Source organism: Lissotriton vulgaris, chromosome 2_1 (assembly GCF_964263255.1).
Source record: "Lissotriton vulgaris chromosome 2_1, aLisVul1.2, whole genome shotgun sequence".
Taxonomy (NCBI): domain Eukaryota; kingdom Metazoa; phylum Chordata; class Amphibia; order Caudata; family Salamandridae; genus Lissotriton; species Lissotriton vulgaris.
The window spans coordinates 1,414,768,336-1,414,796,249 of NC_141687.1; the positions used below are offsets into that span (position 1 = coordinate 1,414,768,336).

The following is a 27,914-nucleotide window of genomic DNA, read 5'->3' on the forward strand; positions in this document are numbered from 1 at the left end:
CCCACATAGCCACCGGGCGGAGGGAACCGAAGGACTGTGCGTTGGGGGCTGGATGGAGAGCCCGAGTGCCTGACCCTAACATGGCGCCCACGGAGGCCTAGGCGCCGGGAACAACACGAACCTCGCCCCCCCTGGGCCGATACCACCTGACCCAGCCAGTCGGGCACTGACTCTGCACTGTACATTAGCGAGGGAGAGGGCGCTTCCACGACCTCCTGGCGCCGGGCGCTGCCGGCCCTGACGAGCCACCTCTGACACCCCGGGCTGGTGGGGAGGCCCCCTTGGAGTAGGCCGGGGCCGTTTGGAGCCCGGGCGGACCTGGAGAGGCCTGCCAGCATCGGGCTACCACCTACCCGGACGCGCAGTGAGGTGAGGGTTGGCCGATCACGAAGCTGCACAGCAGCCCCCAGGAAGTACGGCCAGCCGGCGACCGGGAGCCACCCCTGCGAGGGCTAGAACACCGAACGGAGCCCTCTTTCACCCCGGAGCCCCGGCTCCCAAGATGGCGGCCGCCACCCCGGAGCTCCGACGCCTCGGAGCTGTTTCCCTGCCGGGAGCCTGATCGGCCCTCAAACCCGGACAGCTTGCCACCGCGGACTACAGGAGGACCGCCACTCACACGGAGCTGAGCGCTTTGGAGAACCCGCCACTACCATCGGTGAGTGCTGTGCTGCCATTTCCCCTCCTGCTCCCTGAGGATCTCCGGTCGGCACCCCGGTGGCCCCCTCTTCACGTCCACCCACGAGGACAGCCACAGAGCACGCTGCCACCCGGCCAGAGCACCCAGTTCGCACTCACATGTACAAACTGCCCAGTGAATCCGAGTGCCTGACCTTAACATGGCGCCTGTGCAGGCCTAACACCAGGAACAGCCACGAGTCCCGCTCTGGGGACGAGAGCATCCCACCTGCATTGGAGACATTGTCAGCGCCTCCCCTAGCTCACGCCACCCGACCTTGCCCTGCCGGTCGGCGCGGGCACTGGACCCCGCCCTGTGAAGTGCAGAGGCCCCCACGCGATCGAATCCACCGACCCCGGTAACCGCGTACCACCCTTGACGCCTTGGTGGTGGCCCCCCCCGGGGTGAAACGAACCTCGCCTTGGACCCGGAGGAACCGGAGTGGCGGCCCACTCCCCCACCGATACCACGTGGCGACGACCTACCACCCGCAGGACACACGACGACCGAGGGGGAAACCCCCCCCTCTTCCCCCCAGCAGCACCCATGGGGAAGCCGAGGAGCACCCAGGGGACGGCAGTCCCAGAAACGGCTGTCGAGAAGATGCCCCAGACGAGGGCATGGACACAGTCCAATACGTCGCAAGCCGACCCTACGCTATCAACGAAGCTGGACCAGGTGCTGGCAGCAATAGAAATGTCTCGCCTCTCGATGGAGGAGAGATTGGGCACCCTGGCAACAGACATTAGCCTGATCCGAGATGAGCACCGTAAACTAGCGGACAGAGTGAAGGAGGGTGAGCGGATCGTGACTGAATTGCAGCCGACGGTGCAATCGCAGGCAGCAGATATGCAGGAGATCCTACGCCGCGTGACGACCCTGGAGGAACGCACAGTGGATTTGGAGGGACGCTCGAGACGCTGCAACATTCGCGTCCTGGGCCTGCCGGAGGGGATAGAAAACTCGGACCCTCTGACCTACATGGAATCCTGGACTAAATCATTCACCCCGGACTGTGACCGGTCGCCTTACTTCTCCATCGAGAGGGCACACAGGGTCCCGGCCCGGGCAACCAAACCTGGTCTTCCCCCGCGGCCCATGCTGGCCAAGTTTCTGCACTTCCGGGACCGGGATGCGGTGCTTCGTGCGGCCCGGACGGCGGGCCCCCCGCAGGTGGAGGACCAACACGTTATGGTGTTCCCAGACTATGCCAGGGAGATTCAACAGCGTCGATCCACGTTTCTAGAAGTCAAGAGGCGCCTCCGCGCAAATGAACTTCAATATTCCCTGCTGTTCCCTGCCCGCCTCAAGGTGATCCACAAGGGGAAAGCCCTCTTCTTCGACACGGCGGCAGACGCACAGGACTGGACCGAATTTCATTGCCCGCTGCTCCCTAAGCCCGGACCCCGGAAGGCGCGCAATAATGACTCCAGACGGTCCAGGAGACGTGGCGCTAACCATGAGCGATCTGGCCACCCCAAGAGCCAGACGTCCTCCCCAGCGGGCTCACCCGATCTCACCCAAATCATGCAGGAACGACGAGACGCCCTGCGGGCGGTCACTGAACTACATTCGTCACCCCCTGCTTCGGACTTGGAAGGTCAGCCACACCTATTCACCCCGGAGAAAGATCGAGACAGCGATGGAACTATGTCGGGATTTGGCCCGATCTCCTCCCCCCTTGTTGTGGCACAAACACTGGACGCTGCCCTCACCAGCCAACCTGTCACTTCCTCGTGAACAACTGAACTGTCACCTGACATATCCTTTTCTTGAATGCCTGTGATGATGCGCGACGTCTAGAAGCCTAGACTGATCTACTAGATAATTGTGAGCGCCAGCGAGCGATAGATATTTCTCCTACTAGAGCCCGACCCGCGCACAGGCCCAGCGAAGACACATGCTGCCACCCCCGCAAACTACTGTTGACTTTCTCCCCTAGTGGGACACTAGTTTGGATATGCCACCCCCAGTGACGTATCCTCAGTATTGGGACAGTTACCCACCCGAAGTTCTAGTTACTGTTCACCTCCCCAGTCCCCCCCCCACGTTTAAGGAAGCTTGGCGCGCAGGAACATACACGACACGCACACATAGGCGGCACACGGGAACTGTAGAGGGGCCCCTCCCCCAACCACGTCACCCTAGCAATGGCTGTCCCCCACTCTGACGTTAGTATCCTTACACTAAATGTACGGGGCCTACACACGCCCAGCAAGCGCTACTCTGTATACTCCTACATACGGCGCATGGCGGCCAACATAACGTTCTTACAAGAGACGCACATTAACGCTACTGAACTCATTCGCCTACAAGCCAAATGGCGAGGGACCATCTGCGCCACACAATATTCAGCGTTCGCACGCGGCGCATTAATCTGGGTGAGACCTGGTACTCCCTTCCGGGCGCTCCGGCGAGTAGTAGATAGAGAGGGCAGATACGCGCTTCTGGAGGGAATTCTTGATGGGCAAGGGGTACTACTTGGCAGCATATACGCCCCTAATACGGATCAGGACCGGTTCTGGGATCACCTTACGGGCGTCCTGGCCCAGTTCACCACAGTCCCATGGGTGCTGGGAGGCGACTTTAACTGCACACTAGACCCCTCGCTGGACCGCTCACATCCTCCCCCCACGCACTCCCCGGCCCCTCGGCAGGCGGCCCTCTTCAGGGCATGGACCACACACTGGGCGCTCACTGACGCATGGCGACACCTACACCCACTGGCTCGCATCTACTCCTTCCACTCGATTCCACACAACCTTCGGGTCCGCCTAGACCGTTTCCTCTGCTCTGCTCCGATCCTCCCTAAGGTTACGTCTACAGATTACCTGGGACGGATCCTCTCAGATCATGATGCCCACATAATACGGCTTACCTGGCGCCCCCCGCATCCACCGGTCCCCACCTGGCGCCTCCCCAGAGACTGCCTAACGGACCCGGTCTTCAGGGACGCGCACAAAACCAGCATAAGCGACTACTTTCTGCACAATGAGAACACAGCGTCATCGGTACTAGTGGAGTGGGACGCGTATAAAGTGGTGGCAAGGGGAGAATGCATCAAACAGATAGTGGGGGTCCGCCGCACCTTAGAACGGTCGCTCCTAAAGACGGAACAAGCTCTAGCTGCTCTCACCAAACGGCCTGATGACTCGGAGGAACACGCCGTGCTCACGGCAGAGGCCAAAACGGAATACCAAACTGCCTGCGCTGACCTCCGTAAGTATAACTTCAGGGCATACGCCTCTCGGGTGCACAAGGACAGAGACAAAACCGGGGCGCTTCTGGCCTGGATGGCGAAGCAGGACACCGAAATCAAGCCGATCACGGACATTCTCAACCCGGAGGGTGTACTGGTGCAATCACAAGCGGAGATTCTCCTAGCATTCCAACGCCATTATACACGAGTATACGAAGCCCCGACATGCTGTACCCCGTTTACCGCAGATCAGTTTTTAGACCCTCTGACGCTGCCCACGATATCGGATTCCGACAAGCGCACACTAGACGCCAAGATAATCCCCTCTGACATTACCCAAGCGATACGCGCCATGTCCCGAAATAAAGCACCAGGACTGGACGGCTTCCCACTAGAATACTACGCAACATTCTCTCCCCTGGTGGTTCCTCGTCTGTCACGGGTGTTCAGGGCGTCACTCCACTTGGGGAAACTACCCCAGTCGCTACGGGAATCCGTGATTGTCACCTTTCTTAAGCCCCACAGAGATCCGCTTCACATGGGGTCATACCGACCTATCACACTCCTGTCGGCTGATTGTAAGATCCTGGTGAAGATCCTAGCTGATCGTTATGCGCAGGTCATACGCCCGCTGGTCCACCCCGACCAATGCGGCTTCGTCCCCGGGAGGAATACCTCCCAGAACCTCCGCCGAGTCTTCCATATCCAAGATCAGGTACGCGACAGATTTCCCCGCGCTGCCTGCCTCATTATGGACCTAGAGAAGGCGTTTGACACCCTTACCTGGCCCTACCTATTTTCGGTCCTGCGGCGCCTTAATCTCGGCCCGACGCTCCTGGCATACACCCGCCTCCTATACACCGACCTCACTACTCGAGTTCGTATCGGGAAACGTATCTCACCGGCGTTTGCAGTCCGACGAGGCACAAGACAAGGTTGCCCCCTGTCGCCCCTCCTGTTCGCGCTAGCGGTCGAGCCGCTGGCGGTTCGACTGCGTCGGGAGGGGATGGACTGGGGAGTACCGCTTGCAGACGGGACCCATTGTGTGTCCATGTACGCGGATGATCTCCTCATATATGTCCGAGACATTGAAATGGACCTAACCCCCATAGGGGCCACATTGGCGGACTTTGCAACTGCCTCGGGTCTACAAGTCAACTGGGACAAGTCCACGGTTTACCCCCTACACCCGGACCTACCTCCCCGAGACATCGACCTTGGACCACATAGGCTTTCATGGTCCACGGAAGCTCCCCGATACCTCGGCGTCCGCTTATACCATTCTCCGACGGACATCTTTGAGGGCAATCACCGCAAGGTACTCGAGAGTCTGCACCCGACGGTCGCCTTCTGGAATAAGTTACCACTGGCCCCGATTGGACGGATAGCCCTTGCTAAAATGGTGATGCTCCCCCGGCTCCTCTACCATTTCACAAACCTGCCGGTGATACCACCCAGATCCTTCTTTCGCGACGTTGATTCCCTCTTAGGAACTCTCATCTGGGGAGCAGGCCGCCACAGAATCGCCCTGAAAACTCTTCAACTCCCCACAACACAGGGGGGACTCGGAGCTCCATCCTTCGAGGCATATTTCCTCGCAGCACAGCTCCAGTGGCTGTCCTACTGGACAGCGGACCGTTACCCTCAGGAGACGGTTACCCCTACTGGTAGAATCACGACTCCGGAACTCACCTGTCTGCTCCTCCCGGGCACCAAGCCACGGCGCACTTACCCCCTCCAGGTGACGATAGCGCGCCGATGTATGCTACGGATTCACCGGCTGTCTCCCGCTAGACCCCCATACTCCCCGCTGCTGCCGCTAATAGGCGGCCCCAAGCAGGATTCCTACTTTGCGGCCCCACTACTCGCCGACTGGTCCCGCTGTGGCATCACAGATCTAGAATCACTCTTCGAGGAGGGTCAGCTGAAACCGCTGGACCGCCTGATCGCAGAATACGGGCTCCCCCCAGGCCAATTCCTCAGGTATAGGCAACTGCTCGACGGATACCGACCCCATTTCAATCTCCAAAATGGCGAGCCAGACACGCATCCAGTAATACATACTATCCTGCATATGGGGGTGGGTCGCCACCTGGTCACATGGCTATACAAATCCATCCGGGAACTCTCATACACCCCCCTGACGACCCTACGAGCCACTTGGGAAGAGGACATAGGCCGTGTTCTACACGACTCGGAGTGGACTAAAGCTCTTGAGGCCCCTAAACGCGTTTCTAGAAACGCCCGCTTCAAAAATATTCAATATTATATATTACACAGGGCATATCTCACCCCAGCGCGATTACAGAAGTTCTACCCCTCCACGCCATTCCTGTGCCCCAGATGCTGTTCCCCAGCTGCGAACTTCCGTCACATGTTCTGGGACGGTCCCAATCTCCAACCCTTCTGGCAGGGGGTGCACAACACACTACTGGAACTCACGGGTCTCACTACACTAGCCACCTGGGAGTCTAGTGCATTAGGCATCCTCCACATCTCTAAACGTGAGCCGGTGCATAGGCGCTTCGTGTCCTTAGCGCTTCTACTAGCCAATAGATGTATAACCATGCGCTGGCGATCCCCAGAGGGTCCCCCCATAGCACACTGGCAGGGGGCGGTTAACAAATGGGCGGCAGCGGAGGAAGACGCTTTAAGGGAAGAAGAAGCCAAGGGCGCGCGCAAGCTTCCCATCTCTATGGAATGGGCCATGCTCCTTCACAGCTTCCGCCAGTCCACGCAGGCTGGAGACCCGCCAGACCCTTCCCCTCCCCCCCACCCGAGAAGACCGGTAGCCTTCAGCTGAAGTGAGCCACCCCTGAGTCGGACCCCGATAACCCCCTATATCCTAGGCAACCTCTCGCATGTCCAGCCATCCGTGGGTTTCTCCCCCCCCCCCTCGACACCCGCCGCCATTATCTCCCTACTTAGACCCTGCTAGCGCCTACATGCTTCCCTCCCACAGTTCTGTTACCCCCCTGTTCACTGGTAACACTGCTGTGTGCACAGTACAGATCTAGATCCGGCGCTGTAATGGCATGAAAGTACCCATCTGATCTTATTCATCGCCCCTATGGCGATACCGTCCCATCACCTCTCAGCCTGCAGGAGCCTTTACATGATTATAATGCACTGATTCACCGAAGTCATGTTTATGTGTACCAGTTCTATATAGCAAGAAAACGTTGCACACATAGCTGTTCGTGGCTGAATGTTGAGGCCACGTCGGCGGTCTGTTTATTCTGTACTGAAATACTTTACTGCAACAATAAAAACAAATTTAAATAAAAGGATGGCACACGATAGAGGAGGCTCCATGATCTTGGTGCTGTTGGATTTGTCCGCTGCCTTTGATACGGTTTCGCATGACATTCTTCTCGGTCGTCTGCGGAAGGTGGGAATAGGCGGTTCGGCTCTGGCTAAAAAGCTTTCTCTCGGGTCGGTCTCAAACCGTCAGGCTGGGCTCCCATCAATCAATCTCTAGGGAGCTAACTAAGGGGGTTCCACAGGGCTCATGCCTAAGCCCCACACTTTTCAACGTGTATGTGGCCCCCTTGGCGGATATTGTGAGAGAATATGGGTTCACTCCAATATCGTACGCTGACGATACTCAGCTTCCATTCCCTGACACCGACAACTAAACAGGCATTTGCCACTGATATGAGAGCAGTATCTGACTGGATGGCCTCCCATTGCTTGCAATGCAATGTAAGCAAGACGGAGGTCGTGCTTTTTGGAGAAGCCCCTTTCTTGTGGTCACCTGAGTGGTGGCCCCCGGATTTAGGATCTGCTCCTCTCCCTAAGCAGACAGTGAAAAATCTGGGGGTACGGCTAGATCAGGCGCTGTTACTAAAGGAACATGTGAGTCTGGTGGCGGGAACCTGTTTCAGGACCATTGGGCTCCCGAGACGCATGTTCCCGCTCCTGGACGACTGCTACCGGAAAACATTGGTCCAGACACTGGTGGTCAGTAGATTGGACTACTGCAACGGACTATTACTCTCTGCCAACGAGGAGCAGTTGAGTCGTTTGCAGGTAGTCCAGAATACTGCGGCCAGATTAATTCTGGACGCCCCTCCTAGGTCCTCTTCACGCCCTCTTTTGTATAAACTCCACTGGTTGCCCATTCGCCAGCGAATCGAGTTTAAAGTGTGCTGTATAATTCATAGATGCCTTCAGGGACTCGGCCCTAAATATCTGGCTGAACTATTTCAGCTGTATATCCCTACTCGTTCATTGCGTTCTAGTAACCTATCATTGTTACAAGTCCCTTGGATCAAGAAGGCAAGACAAGGGGGCCGTGCCCTGTCCTATAAGGGCCCCATTCTGTAGAACAATTTGCCCCTTGCCTTAAGACAAATTACTAACATACAGACCTTTAAGAAAGCTCTAAAAACTCATCTGTTTGCAGCCATATAAGATCTTGGCCTCCCTAGGATTAGGTTTCTGATCTGGCATCTTGGAAGACCATAAGCGCGGAGATACCCTCTGGGTCGATTCCTGCGCTATACAAGAACTTAAATAAATAAATATGTATATATATATATATATATAATTTATTTATTTATTTATTCTTGGCGCCATGCTGCTCATTGTCCAGTACACTGTAAACTATTTTTCTCTCTCATCACCTCTGAATTAATTTAGTGTATTTTAACGTATAAAGTTCTTGTTTCAGAATGTGGTTTGCATTTTTTGTGTGTGATGAACTTTTTGTGCTTTTTATTCTTGTGGGACATATCAATGATAAATAGCATCATGTGGCTTTTTCTTTGGGCTTAACTATTAAAGCTCAGAAATAAAATAAATTAGTCACTGCGCTTTGACTACCATGCAACTGTCAATCGTGAATAATTAAATGCTGCCTCTGTCTCGGAATCCCACATTGTGGGCAGTGGTAAATATACTAAAGTCCATGAGGAAATATCAAGACTAACTAGTATTTGGGGGAGGCCTTGCCTAACACCGATGTAGACAGGAGTAATTTTCGGAACTCCAGCCTCTGAATCCTCCATCCAGCAATATCCTGGCCCCCAGCCCCTCTGCAAAATACAGGATTCGCCAGTTGAAGTACCTCAGCACAGATTATGAGGTGGTGGGTCTGAACAATAAACTGCGGCGGAGGCCGTAGAACTGCGGAGAACTTTTCATACATACCAGTGTTACACTGTTAATGATTATATTGGCGTTGTTCGTAACTTTGCATATATAGCGATCATCCAGCAAAATATAGTATACAAACAATGCTAACACTTTTTGTAACATGACTGTTTGTGTATTATTTGAAAAACAATAAAACAGATTTAAACAAAAACAGGTTTGCCATAGGAGCAGGGGGCAATACCCACCCATGAAGTATTTCCTGGCAAGCTCAACAGTTAATATCATTTATTACCAAAAATGCAAAGGGCCTAATAACAGATCTTGAGCGTAATACAACCAGGGTAGAGAGATAAGCATAAAGGAATACATAAGTAACACTTTCGGTAAAATAGTCTTGTTGTAGGCCTCAGAAGTGCATCATCAGAGCTGTGTGAATAATAACTGCGTCAGGCCCGTGCGTGAGGTGCATCATCAGAGCTGTGTGAATAATAACAACTGTGAGCCCGTGCCTGAGGTGCATCATCAGAGCTGTGTGAATAATAATTGTGTCAGACCCGTGCGTGAGGTGCATCATCTAAGCTGTGTGAATAATAACAGCTGTGGGCCCGTGCATGAGGTGCATCATCAGAGCTGTGTGAATAATAACTGTCAGCCCCGTGCCTGAGGTGCATCATCAGAGCTGTGTGAATAATAACAGCTGTGAGCCTGTGCGTGAGGTGCATCACTTATTTGCCTCTTTTGAGTTTCAAGGGAGGCTCAGAAATACAGGCACTTTCAGGAGGCGTCAGCCCCGTGCGTGAGGCGCATCATCAGAGCTGTGTGAATAATAACTGCGTCAGCCCCGTGCGTGAGGTGCATCATCAAAGCTGTGTGAATAAGAACAGCTGTGAGCCCCGTACTGAGGTGCATCATCAAGCCTGTGTGAATAATAACAGCTGTGAGCCCGTGCTTAAGGTGCATCATCAGAGCTGTGTGAATAATAACAGCTGTGAGCCAGTGCCGGAGGTGCATCATCAGAGGTGTATGAATAATAACAGAGCTGTGAGCCCGTGCGTGAGGTGCATCATCAGAGCTATGTGAATAATAACTGTGTCAGCCCCGTGCCTGAGGTGCATCATCAGAGCTGTGTGAATAATAACAACTGTGAGCCCATGCCTGAGGTGCATCATCAGAGCTGTGTGAATAATAACTGCGTCAGCCCCGTGCGTGAGGTGCATCATCTGAGCTGTGTGAATAATAACAGCTGTGAGCCCGTGCCTAAGGTGCATCATCAGAGCTGTGTGAATAATAACTGCATCAGCCCCGTGCATGATGTGCATCATCCCCATTGCTCAGGTCATCCAAATTCCTGCACTCTCTACCACACTGCTTTCACGAACAGCATACTCTTGTACACACTCTCACTGCTCACCAATTCAAAGTTTGCTAATAATGTTATGCAACACATTGTCATAAACAATGCCAATAACTCAAACTTTAATGGTGCGAGACCTATTGCATTGTAAATGCTTGTTCCTAACTTTTAGCCAAGCTGCATAGCAGCCGCACTACTGTAAAACATAGCTATAAAACATTGTCAAAGCCAATAGCAGGTGCATAGACGAGACCTATTGGCTTTGCCAATGCTTGTTCAATATTGTGGACAGATGCACGAGGGGTGGTTTGCATGGGTGGCAGAAAGCCATTTTTTTAAAACAACAGATTTTATTGATTTTACATGGAATATTCCGCATGAGACCCAGAGGTACATAATGAGGCATATTTGTAACATTACATATGCTGAATCGTTGTGTCTGAAAAACAACTATCAATAACAAGAACAACCTTGCCCAGATTCACCCAAGTTCCACCCAGTTATAAACACACAATTAAATATGTAGTAGGAAGGGCTCATATAACCCTCGCATTTTTGTTTTTTAGATGACAGGCTATGTTATGTATGGTTCACTCATTACTTCCCTACTCCTGTGAATAGATCGGAAACAAAAGCAGGTTTGAGGGCATTTATAACATACAATTATAAATAGTTAAACAGTCAATAACAGGCATATTTTTCACTCGGGCTTCTGAGTTACATCATAAACATCTCGAACTTCGCCCACTTTGTCCATCTGATGTCACTCAGGATCCCTCGGTGAAAAAACATTGCAGTTATTCAATAACTCATTTAAAATTCTATGCATCTAAAAGGAATTTGATCAGAACATTTGTACAGGCAGGGTGGTAGTTTGGGGGCATGATGTTAGTCTATGGAAGTACAGAACCTGCATATTTTCAATTTCAAGTAGCAGGCAAGCAAAGGATTTTTGTGGATCACTCCTTTTTATACACTTTGTCGGACTTACCTGTTTCGCTCACCTGTTCTTTTGTAAAGAGCTTTGATACCCTCTTGGTTCATGTTTGTGCTACATAAAACTCTAATAAATAAAAATTTAAAAATACATATTGCCTGGCCAAACACTGTGGAGATAATGTGGGTAGTGGATAGAGGAGTTATATTAGAAACTGTGGTTGGGATATCTTGCAGGTATGTTGTCTTGTGATACAGTAAGGGTGCCATCTTAAGGAACTTAAGACCTTGGGGGTAACAGCTGATTGTAACTTTGAAAATATACCACAAAGGGGAATACAACAGCCAGGTGTTCATATGCTTGGGGTTTTATTCCGTAAAAATCCATTAATTCATGAAGGATATTTCACATGGTGGCTAGGAACAACACCCACACACCATTCAAGAAATCTAGGGATCATCCCAGACAACAAGCTCAACATAACACTGCTTCCACTTTCTATGCATGCTGCAAAAGATCTTCAAATGAACCCCAGACATACCGTCACTCAAGCACTAATCACCAGCAGGGTGGACTACGGCAACTTTCTCTACCCCGGAATAGCCAAACAACTCCAAAACAAACTCCAGACCATCCATAAACACTGATGCAAGACTAATACTCGGCACCCCATGCTGCACCAGCATCATACCGCACCTCGGGAAGCTTCACTGGCACCCAAGTCACAAGTGCAGCCAATTTAAACTGCTCAGTCACCCATGAAAAGCCCATCAACCCTACATAACACAGCAACAGAATATTTGAACAGCCGCATACACTTTCACCAACCCACTAAACATCTACTCTCTGCCTCACTCTCACTTGTGGACACACCAGTGCATTAAAAAGTGGATGTGCAAAGCCTTTAATGGATTTTTTGTCCAAAAAGAAGTTTAATAGGTATAAGAATGCCTGTCACTTTCTTTGTCCCAAATAAGACTACAGCACATCCAAATGTGTTGCTGCACCACTACAGACTTGAGAATTTTAACAGTAGATTGGTCATGAAAAGGACGAGATGTACATAAGGGTAGGAAGATGGTTAATGGGGCTTGTTTTTTGCAAATCTTGGTTTAGTCAGATGAGTAAGAGTATGAATCTATACCATTACAATAAGTTTAGGTTATGTTATTAGCAGTGCCAGGCTATTAAAAAAATTAAAAAATGATCTACATTACAGGAAGTTTTGAAAGTTCATCTGTTCCTAGGAAACATATTTTTAAGTTTGTGAAAATATGGTTTAATAAGGAAAGAAGAGAACCAATAAAAAAAATGTGAGATCAATTTGGATGTGAAATAAAAGAAATGTGGTGAATTATTCAGTAGTGAAGAAAGTACATAAAAGTCAACCTTGGTGTTATTTAATGATAATTTAGGTCGATCCAGCTGCGATGTAAAAGGAATATGAATTGACACTCGTTTCCTTGGAAAATATCTGTGCGGCCCACCAAGATGCAGAGTGTAAAGTATTTTAGAAAAAAGTTTTCAGTAATATGTTTAGGATCAAGCAGATGCAATTTGCAAGAAACACAGAGCAAGCACACAGGTACATTTTATGGTTATATAGCCAGCAATTAAAAAAAAAAAAGAAAACGACACAGTGACGGTAAATAATGTGTCACAATGACCAAAGTGCACTTTGTAACCCCAAGCCAATCACGAAGGACAGGGAACATGTAACAAACACCCCACTGTCATCTTGGAGTTGCAATGTAACAATGATCTGCGGGAGAATTTGTGTTATTTGTTGGTGAGTGTGGGGTGAAAACCTTAGTCAAGCAACAATCAGAATCCTTGTAAGCGTGAACCACAAAAGTCACTAAATTATCCCCTACTTAACCCTCTGATAGCTTGGCACAAAAGCAGTAAAGTTTATCACAGAAGCAATGTGTAAAGTATTTATGCAGCACACAAACAGTAATAGAGTAAAAACAAAATTACAAACAAATTTTGAAAAATAGTAAACATTTTAATAAATAACATGAAACTAATATGAAACTAATCTAAATGGTAGTGCCAGACATAGGGAAGGTCACAAGTTCAGGCTGACCACAGTGAAGCGTGGACCAGGCACAGGGACCAGGTTAATTCCACTGAAAAAGTTACCTTCTCAAAGTCCAGTGCAAAGAGTTCTGTTCACAGTGGAGGGGACCATGAGGAACAGGGAGAGCATTGCAGATGGTTGGCGCTGTAGAGTGAAGAGCAGGCCTGGCGTCGCAGATGGTAATCAATGTTGTGGGAAGACCCAGTTGGGCGTCATGGACGGTCTTTCTGCAGCTGTGCGTTGGATTCACTGGAGCATCGTGTCAGTCATCGTGGGCAGCAGAGTCACAGCGTGAATGGGTCAGTTCACACTTACGAAGAGCCCAGAACTTCGGGATTTCTCTCGCTTTACAGGAGGGGGTCAACTGATGCCAGCCAAGGTACTAGGACCTGGGGAGGCACCTCTTGGTGTTCACTCCAGCAGATGCCAGCAGGGCTCAGGCCCATCCAGTTGCAGCAGGGCAACTGCAGGGAGGCCTTTGGTTTTTGTCCCAGTAGCACAGAACAGGAGGTCAGCTCACTAACCCTTGGAGTAACTCAGTTAGCCTAGGCTGAAGGGAGCAGGTTAAGTCTTCCTTCTCAGAGAGCAGGGAAGGCCTCGAGCAGCAGGGCAGTCCTCAGGAGAACAAAGCGGGCCTCAAGTTGCATAGCAGTCCTCTGGAAAACAAAGCAGGCCTCAGGCAGCAGGACAGTTCTCTGGTAGCAGCAGGGTAGTCCTCTGAGGAACAAAGAGACTTTTTTAGAGGGTGGCCCAATGAGTGCTGCAGGCCCAGTAGTAGCATTTCATTTAAAGACCTTGGGTACTAGTAGTAACTTATGCTAGGAACTAATAAGTAAATTAAATTTGCCAGTCAGGTGTAGGACAATTTTAGCATGTTTTAGGAAGAGATCACAAGCACTTTACAGCTATTAACCAGTGCTAGAGTCCTATTGGCAACAAACATTAATTCAGAAAACAAGAGGGGGAGCAGGCAAAAAAGTTTGGGGGTGACCGTGCACAGAAGGCCAAGTCCAACAGTTTGCAACTGCATTCGCTGTCGGAAGCTATTGACCTGTGGCTGAGATGTAAAAGAGAGAGGTAACACATTTAGAAAATAGAAGATTTTCCAAGAGACAATTTCCACCTTTGAATGGTAGCTCCAGTGGAGAGAGCAGACAGCGGTACAGTGACTCTTACCTGCTAATGCCAAAGCCAATACCTCAATGCTAACATTTATCCTTGAAAGAAGCCTCTGCTCTTATAACGGACATGAGCAGCCTTTTTGTTTTAATGGATTCTGAATTTAAATTCAGAAATGAAGGTTTGCTGTCACTCAGAGGCCTCTAACCCTGATAACACACTGCAGTGTCAGGACTTGTCCAACCCTTGTGTTGTATCGTGGCACATGCTGGCCAAAACTTGTTTACCTTTGTATGGGGCGTGCCGTTCAGGATTCCTTCTCCAAGGTTTCCAACTCCAGCGGAGCCAGTTGGAGTTGAGAGACGTGGGCTCCATTGGCTAAATAAACGTATGTTCAAGTTACATTGAATTGACTGGCTTCTTCAATGTGCTAATGGCACAGTTCACATTTAACGACGAGTTGCAGGCAGGAGCCCACCGCTGACATTATTCTGTGGATTTTGAATTATCCAGGTCTCATCGCAATTTCATCAACACCACAATCTTCACCTTGGTGCCGTATTTGCTATATTCTTCAAGTCAGTCTCTTTGCCTGCATGCAGCTGTAAGTACCATCCTCCCTTAGGAACGTCCCTATAACTTTTAGCCCTGGTGAGAGGCACATTTATTCTCATTGGCGCAATTGCGGTCCCAGCTTGAGTTGCACACATGCTCATTGATAGAGACATGTGCACCATTGAAAGAGACAACAGTCAGCGACAATGTACTATTCTTTGATGTAGGCACGTCAGATAGGTGGTGGCCATCTTACCTTCGGAGGAACTTTCAGCACGTATTTTGAGAAGTTTCTTTTCACACACGTTTGTGTAGCATATCTTTTGTTTTGCATTGAGCAGTTTTTAGAGTCTTTACCCATCATTCCAGTTGGTACGCAAAGCATTTGGAGGATATCTCTCATCAACTGACAAATTGTGGCACGTTCGTATGTACATTGAGTTTAATAATTTTGCCACAGTCAAGCTCCTTTTTAACAGTTACTACCACTGTCTTCTCAGATGAGTAACTTACCTTTGTTCGTGCAATTGGAGCCCTTCTTACAAAATCCAGTTGAACCACATTTACATACAATACATTTGCACCCAGGAGAAAAGGAGCTCTTCTGTTCACTCATTTAGGCGCAGAAGGTCAACAAGCATTTGACAATTTGCCACAGATGTTATCTCCTGCTCAATTTGATGGATGGAATTAATTTACTGAATCAGTGGCAAGATTGGAGCATAAGTTCACGGAACAACCTAGTGTTCTCCTTGAACGTTTTAACTTCTTCAAAAGGATACGGATGTAAGAGAAACTATGGAGGAATACATTTCCACCCATAGAAATTAAGCTGCAAATTGTAATTTTGGCAATGCACTGGATATTTATCTTAGGGATCAATTTGTCTAACGGATATGTGGCGTATAATGCACTCCAATTCCATTGAGTTCACGCGCCACTCTCACACACATAAGATTACATCTTCATTCCCTTCATGAACATAGGATGCCATGCTGAGGCACAAATACTCAGCTGGGCCCTAACAGACCATGCTCCCAGATTAAGTAAGTTGAGAATACTTGGTCAACAAAGGAATGAGCTATGGAGACTGAGTGCATGGTGGCTCCATGATGTGAGTTTTGCCGAACATCTTAGAAAACACATTGCAAACTACTTTGATGTGAATAAAGGCACTGCCACATGCCCCTCCACACTTTTGGAGGCATTGAAAACAGTTGTCATTTGAAACCAAAAAGCATAGAGTTCAGGAGATACTGACCTTGGATGCTCCCTCTAGGGGACTGGAGGCTGAACTGATAAACAAACATGGTGAACAAATACAGAGATCCTCGAGTTAAAACGTTGACAAAAATTGCTCTCGCCAATGTCACAGTACAATACCGTACATAAGAATTAGGTGAAACAGCTGGTTAGGTCCTGCACTGCTGGTTAGCTAATAAAGATCTAGGCTGTAGATTTCTTCACAATCCAATAGACTCCACTAAGATGTGCCTGATAGACTAATAGCAGATTGCTCAAGAATGAATCCCTTTATGCAGGTAGGGTCCTGCCTCCTGCTGAATGTTTAAATCCTATTATAGAAGACGTGTTAGTCCTGCAACTCCTCAACTTGGACAGCCATAAGTTAGAAGAGCCTTAGAGTGCAGAAAACATAGCGGAAGCCTTTATTAGGCTTTTACATGGGAAAACGCCAGGCCCCAGTAGCTTCCAATTGGAGAAATGTAAACGATATGCATCTCACCTAACTCCTCACCTATTAATCTTATTAGAATAAACCCACAAAATTAGGAAGTTGTACTATGATTTGGGGGGTGTATCTGTATTATTAAAACCCGGTCAGCCACAAAATGAATGCGCTTCTTATCAACCTATATCCCTAATGAACTTAGAGGCTAAAACACTAGCCAAGGTTTTAGCCAAACGTTTGAGTACAGTGATACGTAATCTGATAAATGATGATGAAAACCGCTTCTTTACCTCCCGGCAGAGGCAAAACTGTTTCAGACAACTCAGTAATATCTTGTCTCATCACTATACTCTGAATATTAGTGTGCCCTGCTCTCCAATAATTTTAAAAAAAGCCATGGACAATGTGCATAGGCACTCTCTGTTTCAGAGGGTAGAATAAAACAGTACGCTAAGGAATTCCAGTTTTGCATAAGTAACCCATCTGCCAACAAATGGCAGGGGAATCGGATTCGCAAATGTTCCGTTATACTACTGGATGAGGTGGCCTCTGGGCTGGAGTGCATAGAACATATCTTACATCAAATACTGTATGTCACATATACACACTTAGGGTCTGATTACGATGCCGGTGGGAGTCTCGTCCGACTGGCACCGTGGCGGAAGCAGGACCGCTGACTTGAAGTCAGCAGTCCTGCTGCCTGCATTACGATGCGACCACCTTCATGGCGGTCGCAATGTGTATATTTCGTATTGAGGCATGTGCCACGGGCTGCAGCACACGACGCAATACAAAATATACACATTTGAAACATCCCTGCACCATGTTTCTGGTACCCAGGATATGAGTTAGCAATTGTCTTGTGGGCATGAGAATAAACTCCTCTAGAATATTCTATAATAAAATTCTAGGTATACCTCTTCGTAATTCTCTAAGTAGGTATTTTATTGTCTCTAATGCCCCGCTCTCCTAAGCAAACACATTACTTGTAAATACTAGTGAAAAAAGAAGGGGGTTCACTGTGTATTCAACTCGGCGCGACCAATATAGTCAGCCCTAAGTAGGACTATACCAACATCCACACTTACACAATTCGTACCAGAAAAAAAGTTGTGGCGGAAAGGAAGGCACCTCACGGGCGAACACCCTCGGGGCAAATTGGTCAGATGTTTACCAAATATTGTGCCCCTTTCTCATCATAGGTGGCCGTTCCTATTTCCAGAATTTGTGAATCAAGTGAAAAAAAGGAAAAGGGTAAAGAAAAAGTGCAGAGAAAAGGAGCTTCAGAGCATAGCTCCTCACAGAGTGATAGTAAAATCAACAGTCAGACCTCTTGAACCACTTTATTACTAACTGAGGTCTAGGCTGCTGAGTTAAAAAGGCTGGTAGCTTATTGTCGCTTACCACTACCTGCAACCGACATGTTTCACTGCCCATAAGAAATTATGGCAGATTCTTCAGGGTTAACACTCTGTTGCTGTACCCACATCAAACATCTTTAAAACTGGAAGCTGCCGAGTTGAAAAAACAAACATAAAATAATGTTAGGACCCATTCTGAACCATAGCATTATAAATGTTTGGATTCTTAAATCCAAAACAATGTCCTCCACCAGTATATTTTGATTAGAATAGAGTAGAACTTTTACCCTGGATCAGCTATGCTCAATCGTACCAGCTGAAGAGGCAGATCTCCGCCTTACTGTTGGTTGTCGTATCAACCTAAAAAATCATTTAAGGACAATAGCCTGGTATATTTCCCCCCTCCTTTGCTCATTATTATAAAAACAAAAAATAGTGAATTATCGGTTAATAATTCGAACTAGTTAACCGTTGATAAAATTATATTCACCATTTATCAGAGATCCTCTCTGGATCTTCTGTGAAAGCACAGTAAACATTAAATGTACCCCATCAAAATTGAACTCTAAAGTGTCAATGACTTTGCCACTTTAAAATGGCCCCCGCATTAGTTGGTCATTTCCATCCGTTTTATCGAATTTGCATTGTGTTATTATTAAACATCTATGTGTTTCATCCAGATTTAATACTCGAGAGTGGCAGAGCCTGGTATATTTCCCCCCTCCTTTGCTCATTATTATAAACACAAAAAATAGTGAATTATCGGTTAATAATTCGAACTAGTTAACCGTTGATAAAATTATATTCACCATTTATCAGAGATGAATGCGATCAATAAGACTTAACACTCCGGGTTGTAAACCAAACACCGTGAGTTTGTAATATTCAGGGCATAATATGTACATGGTTGTGTTGATTCCACCACGTTAAAATGGCCCCCGTATTGGTCGGCTTTCCACCTCTGTTTGGATGACTACACGCTACACCATTGCACGTGACGAGGTGTTCACGATCACGTGACCGGGGGTTGTGTGTTTTCAGGCGTCTACACGGAGCATTTAAATTGCGCGCATTCAATCCCGAAATTGTTCCTGGGATGATTTACGGCGCGATTTCAAAACCTGTATGGTGAGGAGGGGACCCGTGGGTGGTGTGATTTAGTTTAGCGGCACAGCGGCTTCCTCCGTGGTTGTCAAATATCTTTCACGATGGCAACTGGAATGGAATTTTTTTAATGGGCTGCAACATCATATGTGATGAGTGAGGACTTTCCTTTAAGTAAATGAACGATCTTGAGACGCGAGATGGATATAAGAAGGCATTTATATTACTCTTTCAAAAAATGGGGAAATCTTGTTTAGCTACCAGCCGGGACCTAAACCCAGTAGCCACAGTAAACGCTTGAAATGGGTTTAGGGAGATAAATCTCACATATTTTCTTTACACACAATAAGATCTGACTGAAACAATAGATATCTTGTTTGAATACATTATGTCCGGCGAAGTGATAACAGGACAGTACTGAAACGAGTTACTAAGGGCATGCTAGTCTTATAGCTAGTTTTTATACCTATTGTCCTTAAATGATTTTTTAGGTTGATACGACAACCAACAGTAAGGCGGAGATCTGCCTCTTCAGCTGGTACGATTGAGCATAGCTGATCCAGGGTAAAAGTTCTACTCTATTCTAATCAAAATATACTGGTGGAGGACATTGTTTTGGATTTAAGAAATCAAACATTTATAATGCTAAGGTTCAGAATGGGTCCTAAAATTATTTTATGTTTGTTTTTTCAACTCAGCAGCTTCCAGTTTTAAAGATGTTTGATGTGGGTGCAGCAACAGAGTGTTAACCCTGAAGAATCTGCCATAATTTCTTACGGGCAGTGAAACATGTCGGTTGCAGGTAGTGGTAAGCGACAATAAGCTACCAGCCTTTTTAACTCAGCAGCCTAGACCTCAGTTAGTAATAAAGTGGTTCAAGAGGTCTGACTGTTGATTTTACTATCACTCTGTGAGGAGCTATGCTCTGAAGCTCCTTTTCTCTGCACTTTTTCTTTACCCTTTTCCTTTTTTTCACTTGATTCACAAATTCTGGAAATAGGAACGGCCACCTATGATGAGAAAGGGGCACAATATTTGGTAAACATCTGACCAATTTGCCCCGAGGGTGTTCGCCCGTGAGGTGCCTTCCTTTCCGCCACAACTTTTTTTCTGGTACGAATTGTGTAAGTGTGGATGTTGGTATAGTCCTACTTAGGGCTGACTATATTGGTCGCGCCGAGTTGAATACACAGTGAACCCCCTTCTTTTTTCACTAGTATTTACAAGTAATGTGTTTGCTTAGGAGAGCGGGGCATTAGAGACAATAAAATACCTACTTAGAGAATTACGAAGAGGTATACCTAGAATTTTATTATAGAATATTCTAGAGGAGTTTATTCTCATGCCCACAAGACAATTGCTAACTCATATCCTGGGTACAGGGAATTTTCGGATTGCATTTCATTGAGTGGAGGGCTTTCCCTAACAGTACCCTTTATTTTCCCTCTAAGCTCCTCTTGTTATTATATATTATATTATACCATGTTTCTGGTGCCTGCCACATGGTGCAGGGATGTTTACGGTGGCACCATAGGTGCCCCCCAGGCCCCACAGCGGAGGGCCAGGGGTGTAACAGGGACCTGCTAGGGGCCCCCCAAAGTCACTTTCCACCTGCCTTTTCATGTTGGGTGAACCGCCATGAAAGGGCCGGTGGAAAGGGACATTGTAATCCCTTCAGCGGTGCCTGAGCAGGCACCACCCTCATTGCAGGAAATGGGAGTTCGACCGCCTCACTGACGAGATCCTTGATTGAGTCGGACGCGGCGGTCTTCCCGCCCACCCACCCCCAACATCGCTTGCATCCTAATGAGGCAGTCGGACCAATGGGCTGAATTGTCTGCTGCTGCCCATCCTTGTCACATCAGAGATGATGATTCTGTAAAATGCACGAGAACTTGCAAAGAGGCTGTAACATTTATCTACACAACTGCGGTGCCAATGGACCTTGCACGAACTGGCAAGTTTTACGTGGAAGCACAAAGGATTTTACGAATGTCGAATGAATTGAAGGCAAATGAGAGCAGAGCACATGCTGCTGAACATCAATTGTTGTAGAAAGTTTTCCTGTGGGGTACCTTACATGAATTGGCACTGAATGGCTTCACACAAGTATCTCGCACTCTAGGACCTGGAAGTGCAAATCCCCACACATGAAGCTTGCACTTCAAGGGACCAGTGCATGGGTCTGACTTTGCATTTTGTGCCTCATGAACCTCTTGCACACTCCCTCTGGTGGGGTCTCTTGGATGAACAGGCGTTGCACAGATTTATGCATTTTTCTTGCACTTTAGGATTCAGCACTTTATTGTATATCTTTTTGGGAGGGGCCCTGCACTTGATTTGGCACCACGTGTATTTATGCATTAATCCTGCAATTTAGGATCATGGAAGCCTATAGTTGCACACACACACACACTCTGCACTTTACGGCTCCTCAGATGTTTCAGCACTTCTTGTTTCTTTGTCTATGCATATCAGCGTACTTTAAAGCCTCATGTACGTGTGGCCATGGTCAAAAATGTTAAGTGCCACAATTCCACACTGGTGTAATTTACTGCAATTAGTCTATGCAAGCCCATGCACTTTAGAGCCCTATGCATTTCTGTCTATGGCTTAAAACTGCACGCCCATGCACTTTACAGCCTTATGCATGCCAGGTTATGGCTTAAAACGCCCAGCCCTATTATACAATTTTTGGAGCTATCTGCTGCTCTCACAATACTTGGCCCCTTGCACATACTAATGTTGCCAATCTTGCTTGGGCTTCAAATATTGTGCCTTTTTATATTGTCCTATATTGATTTTATAATCTTGATCTTTGTTTTAGGTCGCATACACACAAACTGCCAATTTCATTTGGGATCTAAAAATTATGTTTTTAAAGCAATCTTAATAAGATTTTATAAATGACTTTCGTATAGGTTTTAATCACCTAGTTAGGTTTCGCCTGTCGAAATCTGCGCAAGCAGCATTTCGCGCAGGCGAAATCTTTTGTTTTGCAGTATGACTGTTTGTCCCGCCTCTGTTTCCCATTGGCTAGTTCCATAAATGGAGGCTAGCCATTGGAAAACAGAGGAGTCAGTCATTTTGCGAGGCGACTCGTGGGCGTTTCTGAGAATTTTTCTCATCCGGCCCCTTTTGTCACGTCAGTGCGGCGGTGGGCGGGGTTTATTTTTTTGTTCATCGAGGTTTCTTTTTGTCATTCCGCGGCCGACCACCGCCGGAGGAAGTCCAGGTCCAGGTGAGTGCTTTCCGTGTGCCCGTTCGTTCCTGCACCCCCCTTCCGATCTCCGTCTTCCCGTTCCTGCCCCCCCTCCCGCTGTTCGTGTCCCCGTTCCCGCCCCCCTACCGCTGTCTGTTCCCGCCCCCCTCCAGCTGTCCGTAGGTGCTTGTGCATCCTTGTTAAATGAAGCCAGGCATATTCCGAGCAGTCAGATTTTATACAATTGCACTGATTTGATTCCTTCTGTTGAAGTTGCAGTAATGTATAATCATTCAACAGCCCTGCATGACTGATTAACTTTCAACTGAACATGCCCGTACGAAAATTAGGTCCTGTTTCCAAAAGCGGCCTTTTCGCTTCTCTGTGACATACAGCCCTGCATGACTCATTAACTTTCAACTGAACATGCCCTTACGAAAATTAGGTCCTGGTTCCAAAAGCGCCCTTTTCGCTTCTCTGTGACATATTCAGCGGTCTTGATATAAAGCGCCCCTCCCCAAAGTCTAGACAACATGCACTCTCGCTCACTACATTGGTACATCACTAATCTCTTCACAAACCTTTCGCTCTATTCTATACAAAACCCCCTCCCCAAGTCTGCACATCGTTAAAAACAACCACCTGTCCGCTACTCATGCGGATCGTCCGAGAATTCAGTCTGCTCGGGGTCTGTTATTCATCTTTTGTACGGATGACATTTGTCCGTAATTTCAGTACTTCCGGTTCGCACGGGAGCCAATCCCACGGCTCAACATATTATGGGGGTCGCCTGGTAGAGGCAGGGACTCCTGATGTGTAAGGTGACCCAGGATTGCAGTATTGGGGGTAACTCAGCCAATCCTAGCGCACTGCATAGAATTACTAAGTGTTCATTCGCTGTGTAGTCCGCACGTGCCTCTTCAGTGTGTAAACACTGTCCCATCTGTCATCAGGTAGCTGGCGGGCGCCTTGTGGCTTGGAGCAGACGGTCAGACTGTGGGTGGCGAATGCCCTGCGTTAAGTCGTTCAGGAACCAGCCAGTGAACTGGAGTTGGCCGGTGATAGTTTGTCTCGGTCCGGGCGTTCCCAAATGATTCAGCTAATTACGGATATCAGGGAAAGTTGAGGCTAAGAGGATGGTGCGGAAATTTGCAGAGTGGCTGACTTTTCTCATTTGAAGGGTCACATTTCCCAAAGAGGTAAAAAGATGGCAGGCTCCTTTAACACTGAGAGAACTTAAATAAAAAAATAAAAAATGGATGATTTCTGTTTTGTGGCTCATCCAATGTTCAAAAAATGTCGGGTGGAACTTAACCCAAAAAGTGCAGATTTTTTTCCCCTGGTTTTGGAAATGCTATTTTATCCATTTGAGAAAGATGTATGTTATCACTGGGTAAGGAATGAACGTCCTTTTGGTGAGACGTCTATGGTGGTTGTGTTATTCATGTCAAACGTATTCTAAACATTCTTTAGGTGCTTTGGATGATCATCCTTCAGTTGTTAGCTTCTTTAGCTCTAGAGCCTTCATCCATTTATTTGCAGTATTTTCAAACTCCTCTTGTATTAAGTGACTGGCTTATTTCATTATCACAGTTTTGTCTGTTGGCTGTTTGGGTGCATTCTTTTGTGTCCACTTGAATGCATGAGGGACTTTTTACATCTGTTGGGAAGTGAGAATTGGTAAAAGTATTTGTAAAATAGATGCTATAGAATATAAAGTTAACCTTTTTTTTCTATAGCATCTATTGTTCTGATGCTTTTGTCAGCACCTTTAGTACAATGGGTTGCACCTGCTTGATCACACAAACATTAAACCTATTGGCTTTGCCAGTTTGTCCGTGTCTTTTCCAAACCACAGTTGTGACTGCAGCTGAGTGTCTCAGCTTGATGAGTGGCATTTGCCAGAGATTAAACTATTGGCATTGTAAATGACAATGCCATTTATTTATCTGTTTTCAAAACCAATACATAAATACACATTTTGTCATTTACAATGCCAATAGCTCAAACTTTTCAAAAGGCGAAACCATTGCATTGTAAATGCTTGTTATATTTGACTTCTGCTTTTATGTTGCAATATAGGTCGCTCTTTGTAAATGATTTTTGGGAATCATACAATAAAGATTTACTTGATGTGTGCTCAAGAGTGGCATGGTCACAAAATTGATTAGAAGCTATTTAGAGAAAGAAAGTAAAATCAATACAAAAAACTGAAATCTGAATAAATATGAATATATTCATTAATTATTAAATTAAAACATGAATGCCGGAGAGTTAAGACAAATTACCCCCACAAACAAAAATCTATACATCTACCATGATAAATGGTAGATCTGTTTTTATTTGCACCATTATCAGCATAATTTCGAGGAGAGCAGAGACATATTCTGCTAGTAGACTCTTAAACGCCAAGGTCGGATGGTGTTGACATACGGAATCACTGAGTACTTTACAAAAAACACACCAAAAATCAATTAATGAAACCACAGAGTTAGTGAAGATTACAAAAAGTGTGGCTACACGTATAATATATAATATTAGTTGAGTGAATGAAGGTATCTCTCTGAATAAGGCAGAATCAGTTAGTTGAAAAATTCATCCGCAGTTTGTTGTGATTTCATTAATTTTTACATTGATTGATCTCCCCTATTGACTAAGGTGTGTTTGGTTTGGATTTGGCAAAACGGTTTTTCATTTCAAAAACATACATTTTGAAGTTGGATTAACTTAGGTTCTCATAGTAACAAGCCAGACTAGTTCTAAATAATTAAAGTAAGTTAAATAAAAGAATTAACGTAATTGCTATATTTATATATAGAGGATTTAAGAAATTAACTTTCTCAATTCGAAAAAAAGGAGCTGGCCTCAGAAGACTAGACACTCTTCTAGAAAGGCCAACCCCTTAATACACAGAAATCAATGATTAGGCTGACCATACAAAATGTTTGATAATACCCACAAAATTCTAGCAGTGGGTGTTTCAACCCTGTCTGTGCCTAACTACACCTTTGCCCCGTCCAATGAATCACCCATGTCCCACGGGTAACCCCCCCCACTGCACTGCCTGAAAATATTTATAATACATAATGATTACCCACTAGATAAATAAAAAAAAAATTATCACATTCACAAATACAGATAGCCACAATTAATGCGCAGATATTCAGACCGCAAACTTAACATCTGAGCATTCAAAAGCAAACAGGTTTCTGAATTGGTTCCTGTGTTGTTGGTTGAGTACATTTACAATTTACTATCATGCCATGCCAACAACAATGGAGGAAGAAAGTGATTAGTGCAATCAAGAAATGTAACATACCTGCTTCTCTGCCTACTTCTTCTAATCTACCAGCGCCCAAGGGAACAGGGTCGGCATGGGACTGGGGAGCCGGGATCTTGTTCCACTTGCATACATTAATGAATAAATCTGTTTCCTCTGGGACCTACAAAGAAATCATACATTTTTCTAAGTAGAACTTTTTTTGCTGGATCTTAAAAATGCGACTGAAAATCAGAAGGAACTGAGATTCTTACAGTGCAATTTCTCTGATGTCCCCTCTATGGCCTGCTGCATAGCAATTACCCAATTCTGTATTTGCCTTTACTGGTCCCTTGTTGAAGAGTCTGCCAAAAGATGGAGGAAGAGTAGGGAGGAAGAGTAGGAAGAAAGGGTGAATAAAAAGGAGAGCATGAAATAAGAAAGACAGAAAAATCAACAGAGAAAAATTGATAGAAAAGCAAGAAAAAGAGAGAGAGGATGTAGATAAGAAAGAAAGAGAAGAGCAGAGTGAGGTGCTTACCGCCGAAACGCGTCAAGCAGCCTAATGAGTGAATAAAACTTATTTGGGATCATCAATTTCACGGAGTCAGTGCCTTACTTGCATGCTGAAGTTTGGAGTGAGATATATATATATATATGTCTCAGAACAAGTCCTGAATCCTCAGACGCCAGAAACGGGTACAGACCACAAAAAACGTGCTCCAAGTCAGAAATTCAGTGCATGAATATGAATATATATATATATATATATATATATATATATATATATATATATATATATATATATATATATATATATATATATATATATATATATATATATATATATATATATATATATATATATATATATATATATATATATATATATATATAGGTTCACATTGCCAGAAGCTTTAGGATGCACTCTCCATTTGTTCAAATAAGGCTGCAGCGTTCTCCGCCAACCACAGGTAAAGTATAATGGCTGACGCGTTTCGAACAAAGTAGTTCTTCCTCATAGGCAGATTAGACTTTTTTAAATCAGGAGGCAAAGACCGCTGCTTGACATATAACCCATCACTTTATTGGCCCCCAGGGGGAGCCTTGTAGAACTTTTGCTTTGCATGTTGGGATCAGCAGTCCATGCATATAAACCTTGAAGATCATCAGCTTCTAAAAAGTCAATCAAAATGTACATAGTTACAATAATGCCATTAGTGGGCCATCCGTGCAAGGCAGATGACGCTGCAAATCATCTAGCGCCAACAAAATGGATCCAAAACAGCCCCAACATCAAGGGCCGTCGGCCGCAGTTTCGGCGGTTGGTGCAATCCCCGCGGTTTTACTACCGCGTAATACATAAGGGTTCACATTGCCAGAAGCTTTAGGATGCACTCTCCATTTGTTCAAATAAGGCTGCAGCGTTCTCCGCCAACCACAGGTAAAGTATAATGCCTGACGTGTTTCGAACAAAGTAGTTCTTCCTCATAGGCGGATTAGACTTTTTTAAATCAGGAGGCAAAGACCGCTGCTTGACATATAACCCATCACTTTATTGGCCCCCAAAAATAAATTTTTGAGAGTAACAAAAATTACATTCTAGTGTGGAGTACTAATGTTCACCCAACATTTATCTAAATCATAAAGTAACAAGAATTGACTTAAATGTGTAGGCCTCATGGTCACCAACTGAAAGATTAATACACAGAAAGGAATTTCTCTTTTTTGATAAGTATCTGATACCCAGTCCTTTCTGGTCCCTGGGAAACTCTCTTTTTTTGGAGATTGTTCTACAGCTCTTGTAGCTGGAGAGTGGGCGCTAAATAAGAAAATGGATACACTACGTACGTTTGGTTTTTCAGAAGACCAATTTAAACAATTAATAGGAGATTCCTCAAAAACTATTAATTCCATGACACTAACGAAAAATGACGATGAGAGGTGGAATAAACTCTGGAACCTAAAGAAAAAAATGATACGAACAGAACTACATTCGGAGTTCATAATTCAGTACTGTAGGAAAGGCATTATACCAGTAGGACTTCAGATTAGGAACGAACCGGGTCTGTTCGTGAACAATGAGAAGTTTAAGGAAAGCTGGACACTAATCGCGAACAGATGCAGTCGCGACTGGATGTTGCTCATAATAGAGACTGCACAAGCCATCATTATAATAGAGAGGGAGGAAATCGAGACCCTTGAAAAACAACTTAATGATAGCACAGCGTTGGAAGACGCAAAGAAAAAACTAGACGAGATAATGGAAGAT

General features: G+C 46.3%; 1 protein-coding gene across 1 annotated transcript in view; it reads right to left on the bottom strand.

Annotated features, from left to right (window-relative positions):
- Positions 1-27,914, bottom strand: part of PIH1D2 (PIH1 domain containing 2) — a 198,227-nt gene that overhangs the window by 54,904 nt on the left and 115,409 nt on the right. The window contains exon 3 of the mRNA XM_086957185.1: positions 25,703-25,826. Within this exon, the coding sequence (XP_086813311.1) occupies positions 25,703-25,826 (124 nt within the window). The remainder of the gene's footprint in view (positions 1-25,702; positions 25,827-27,914) is intronic.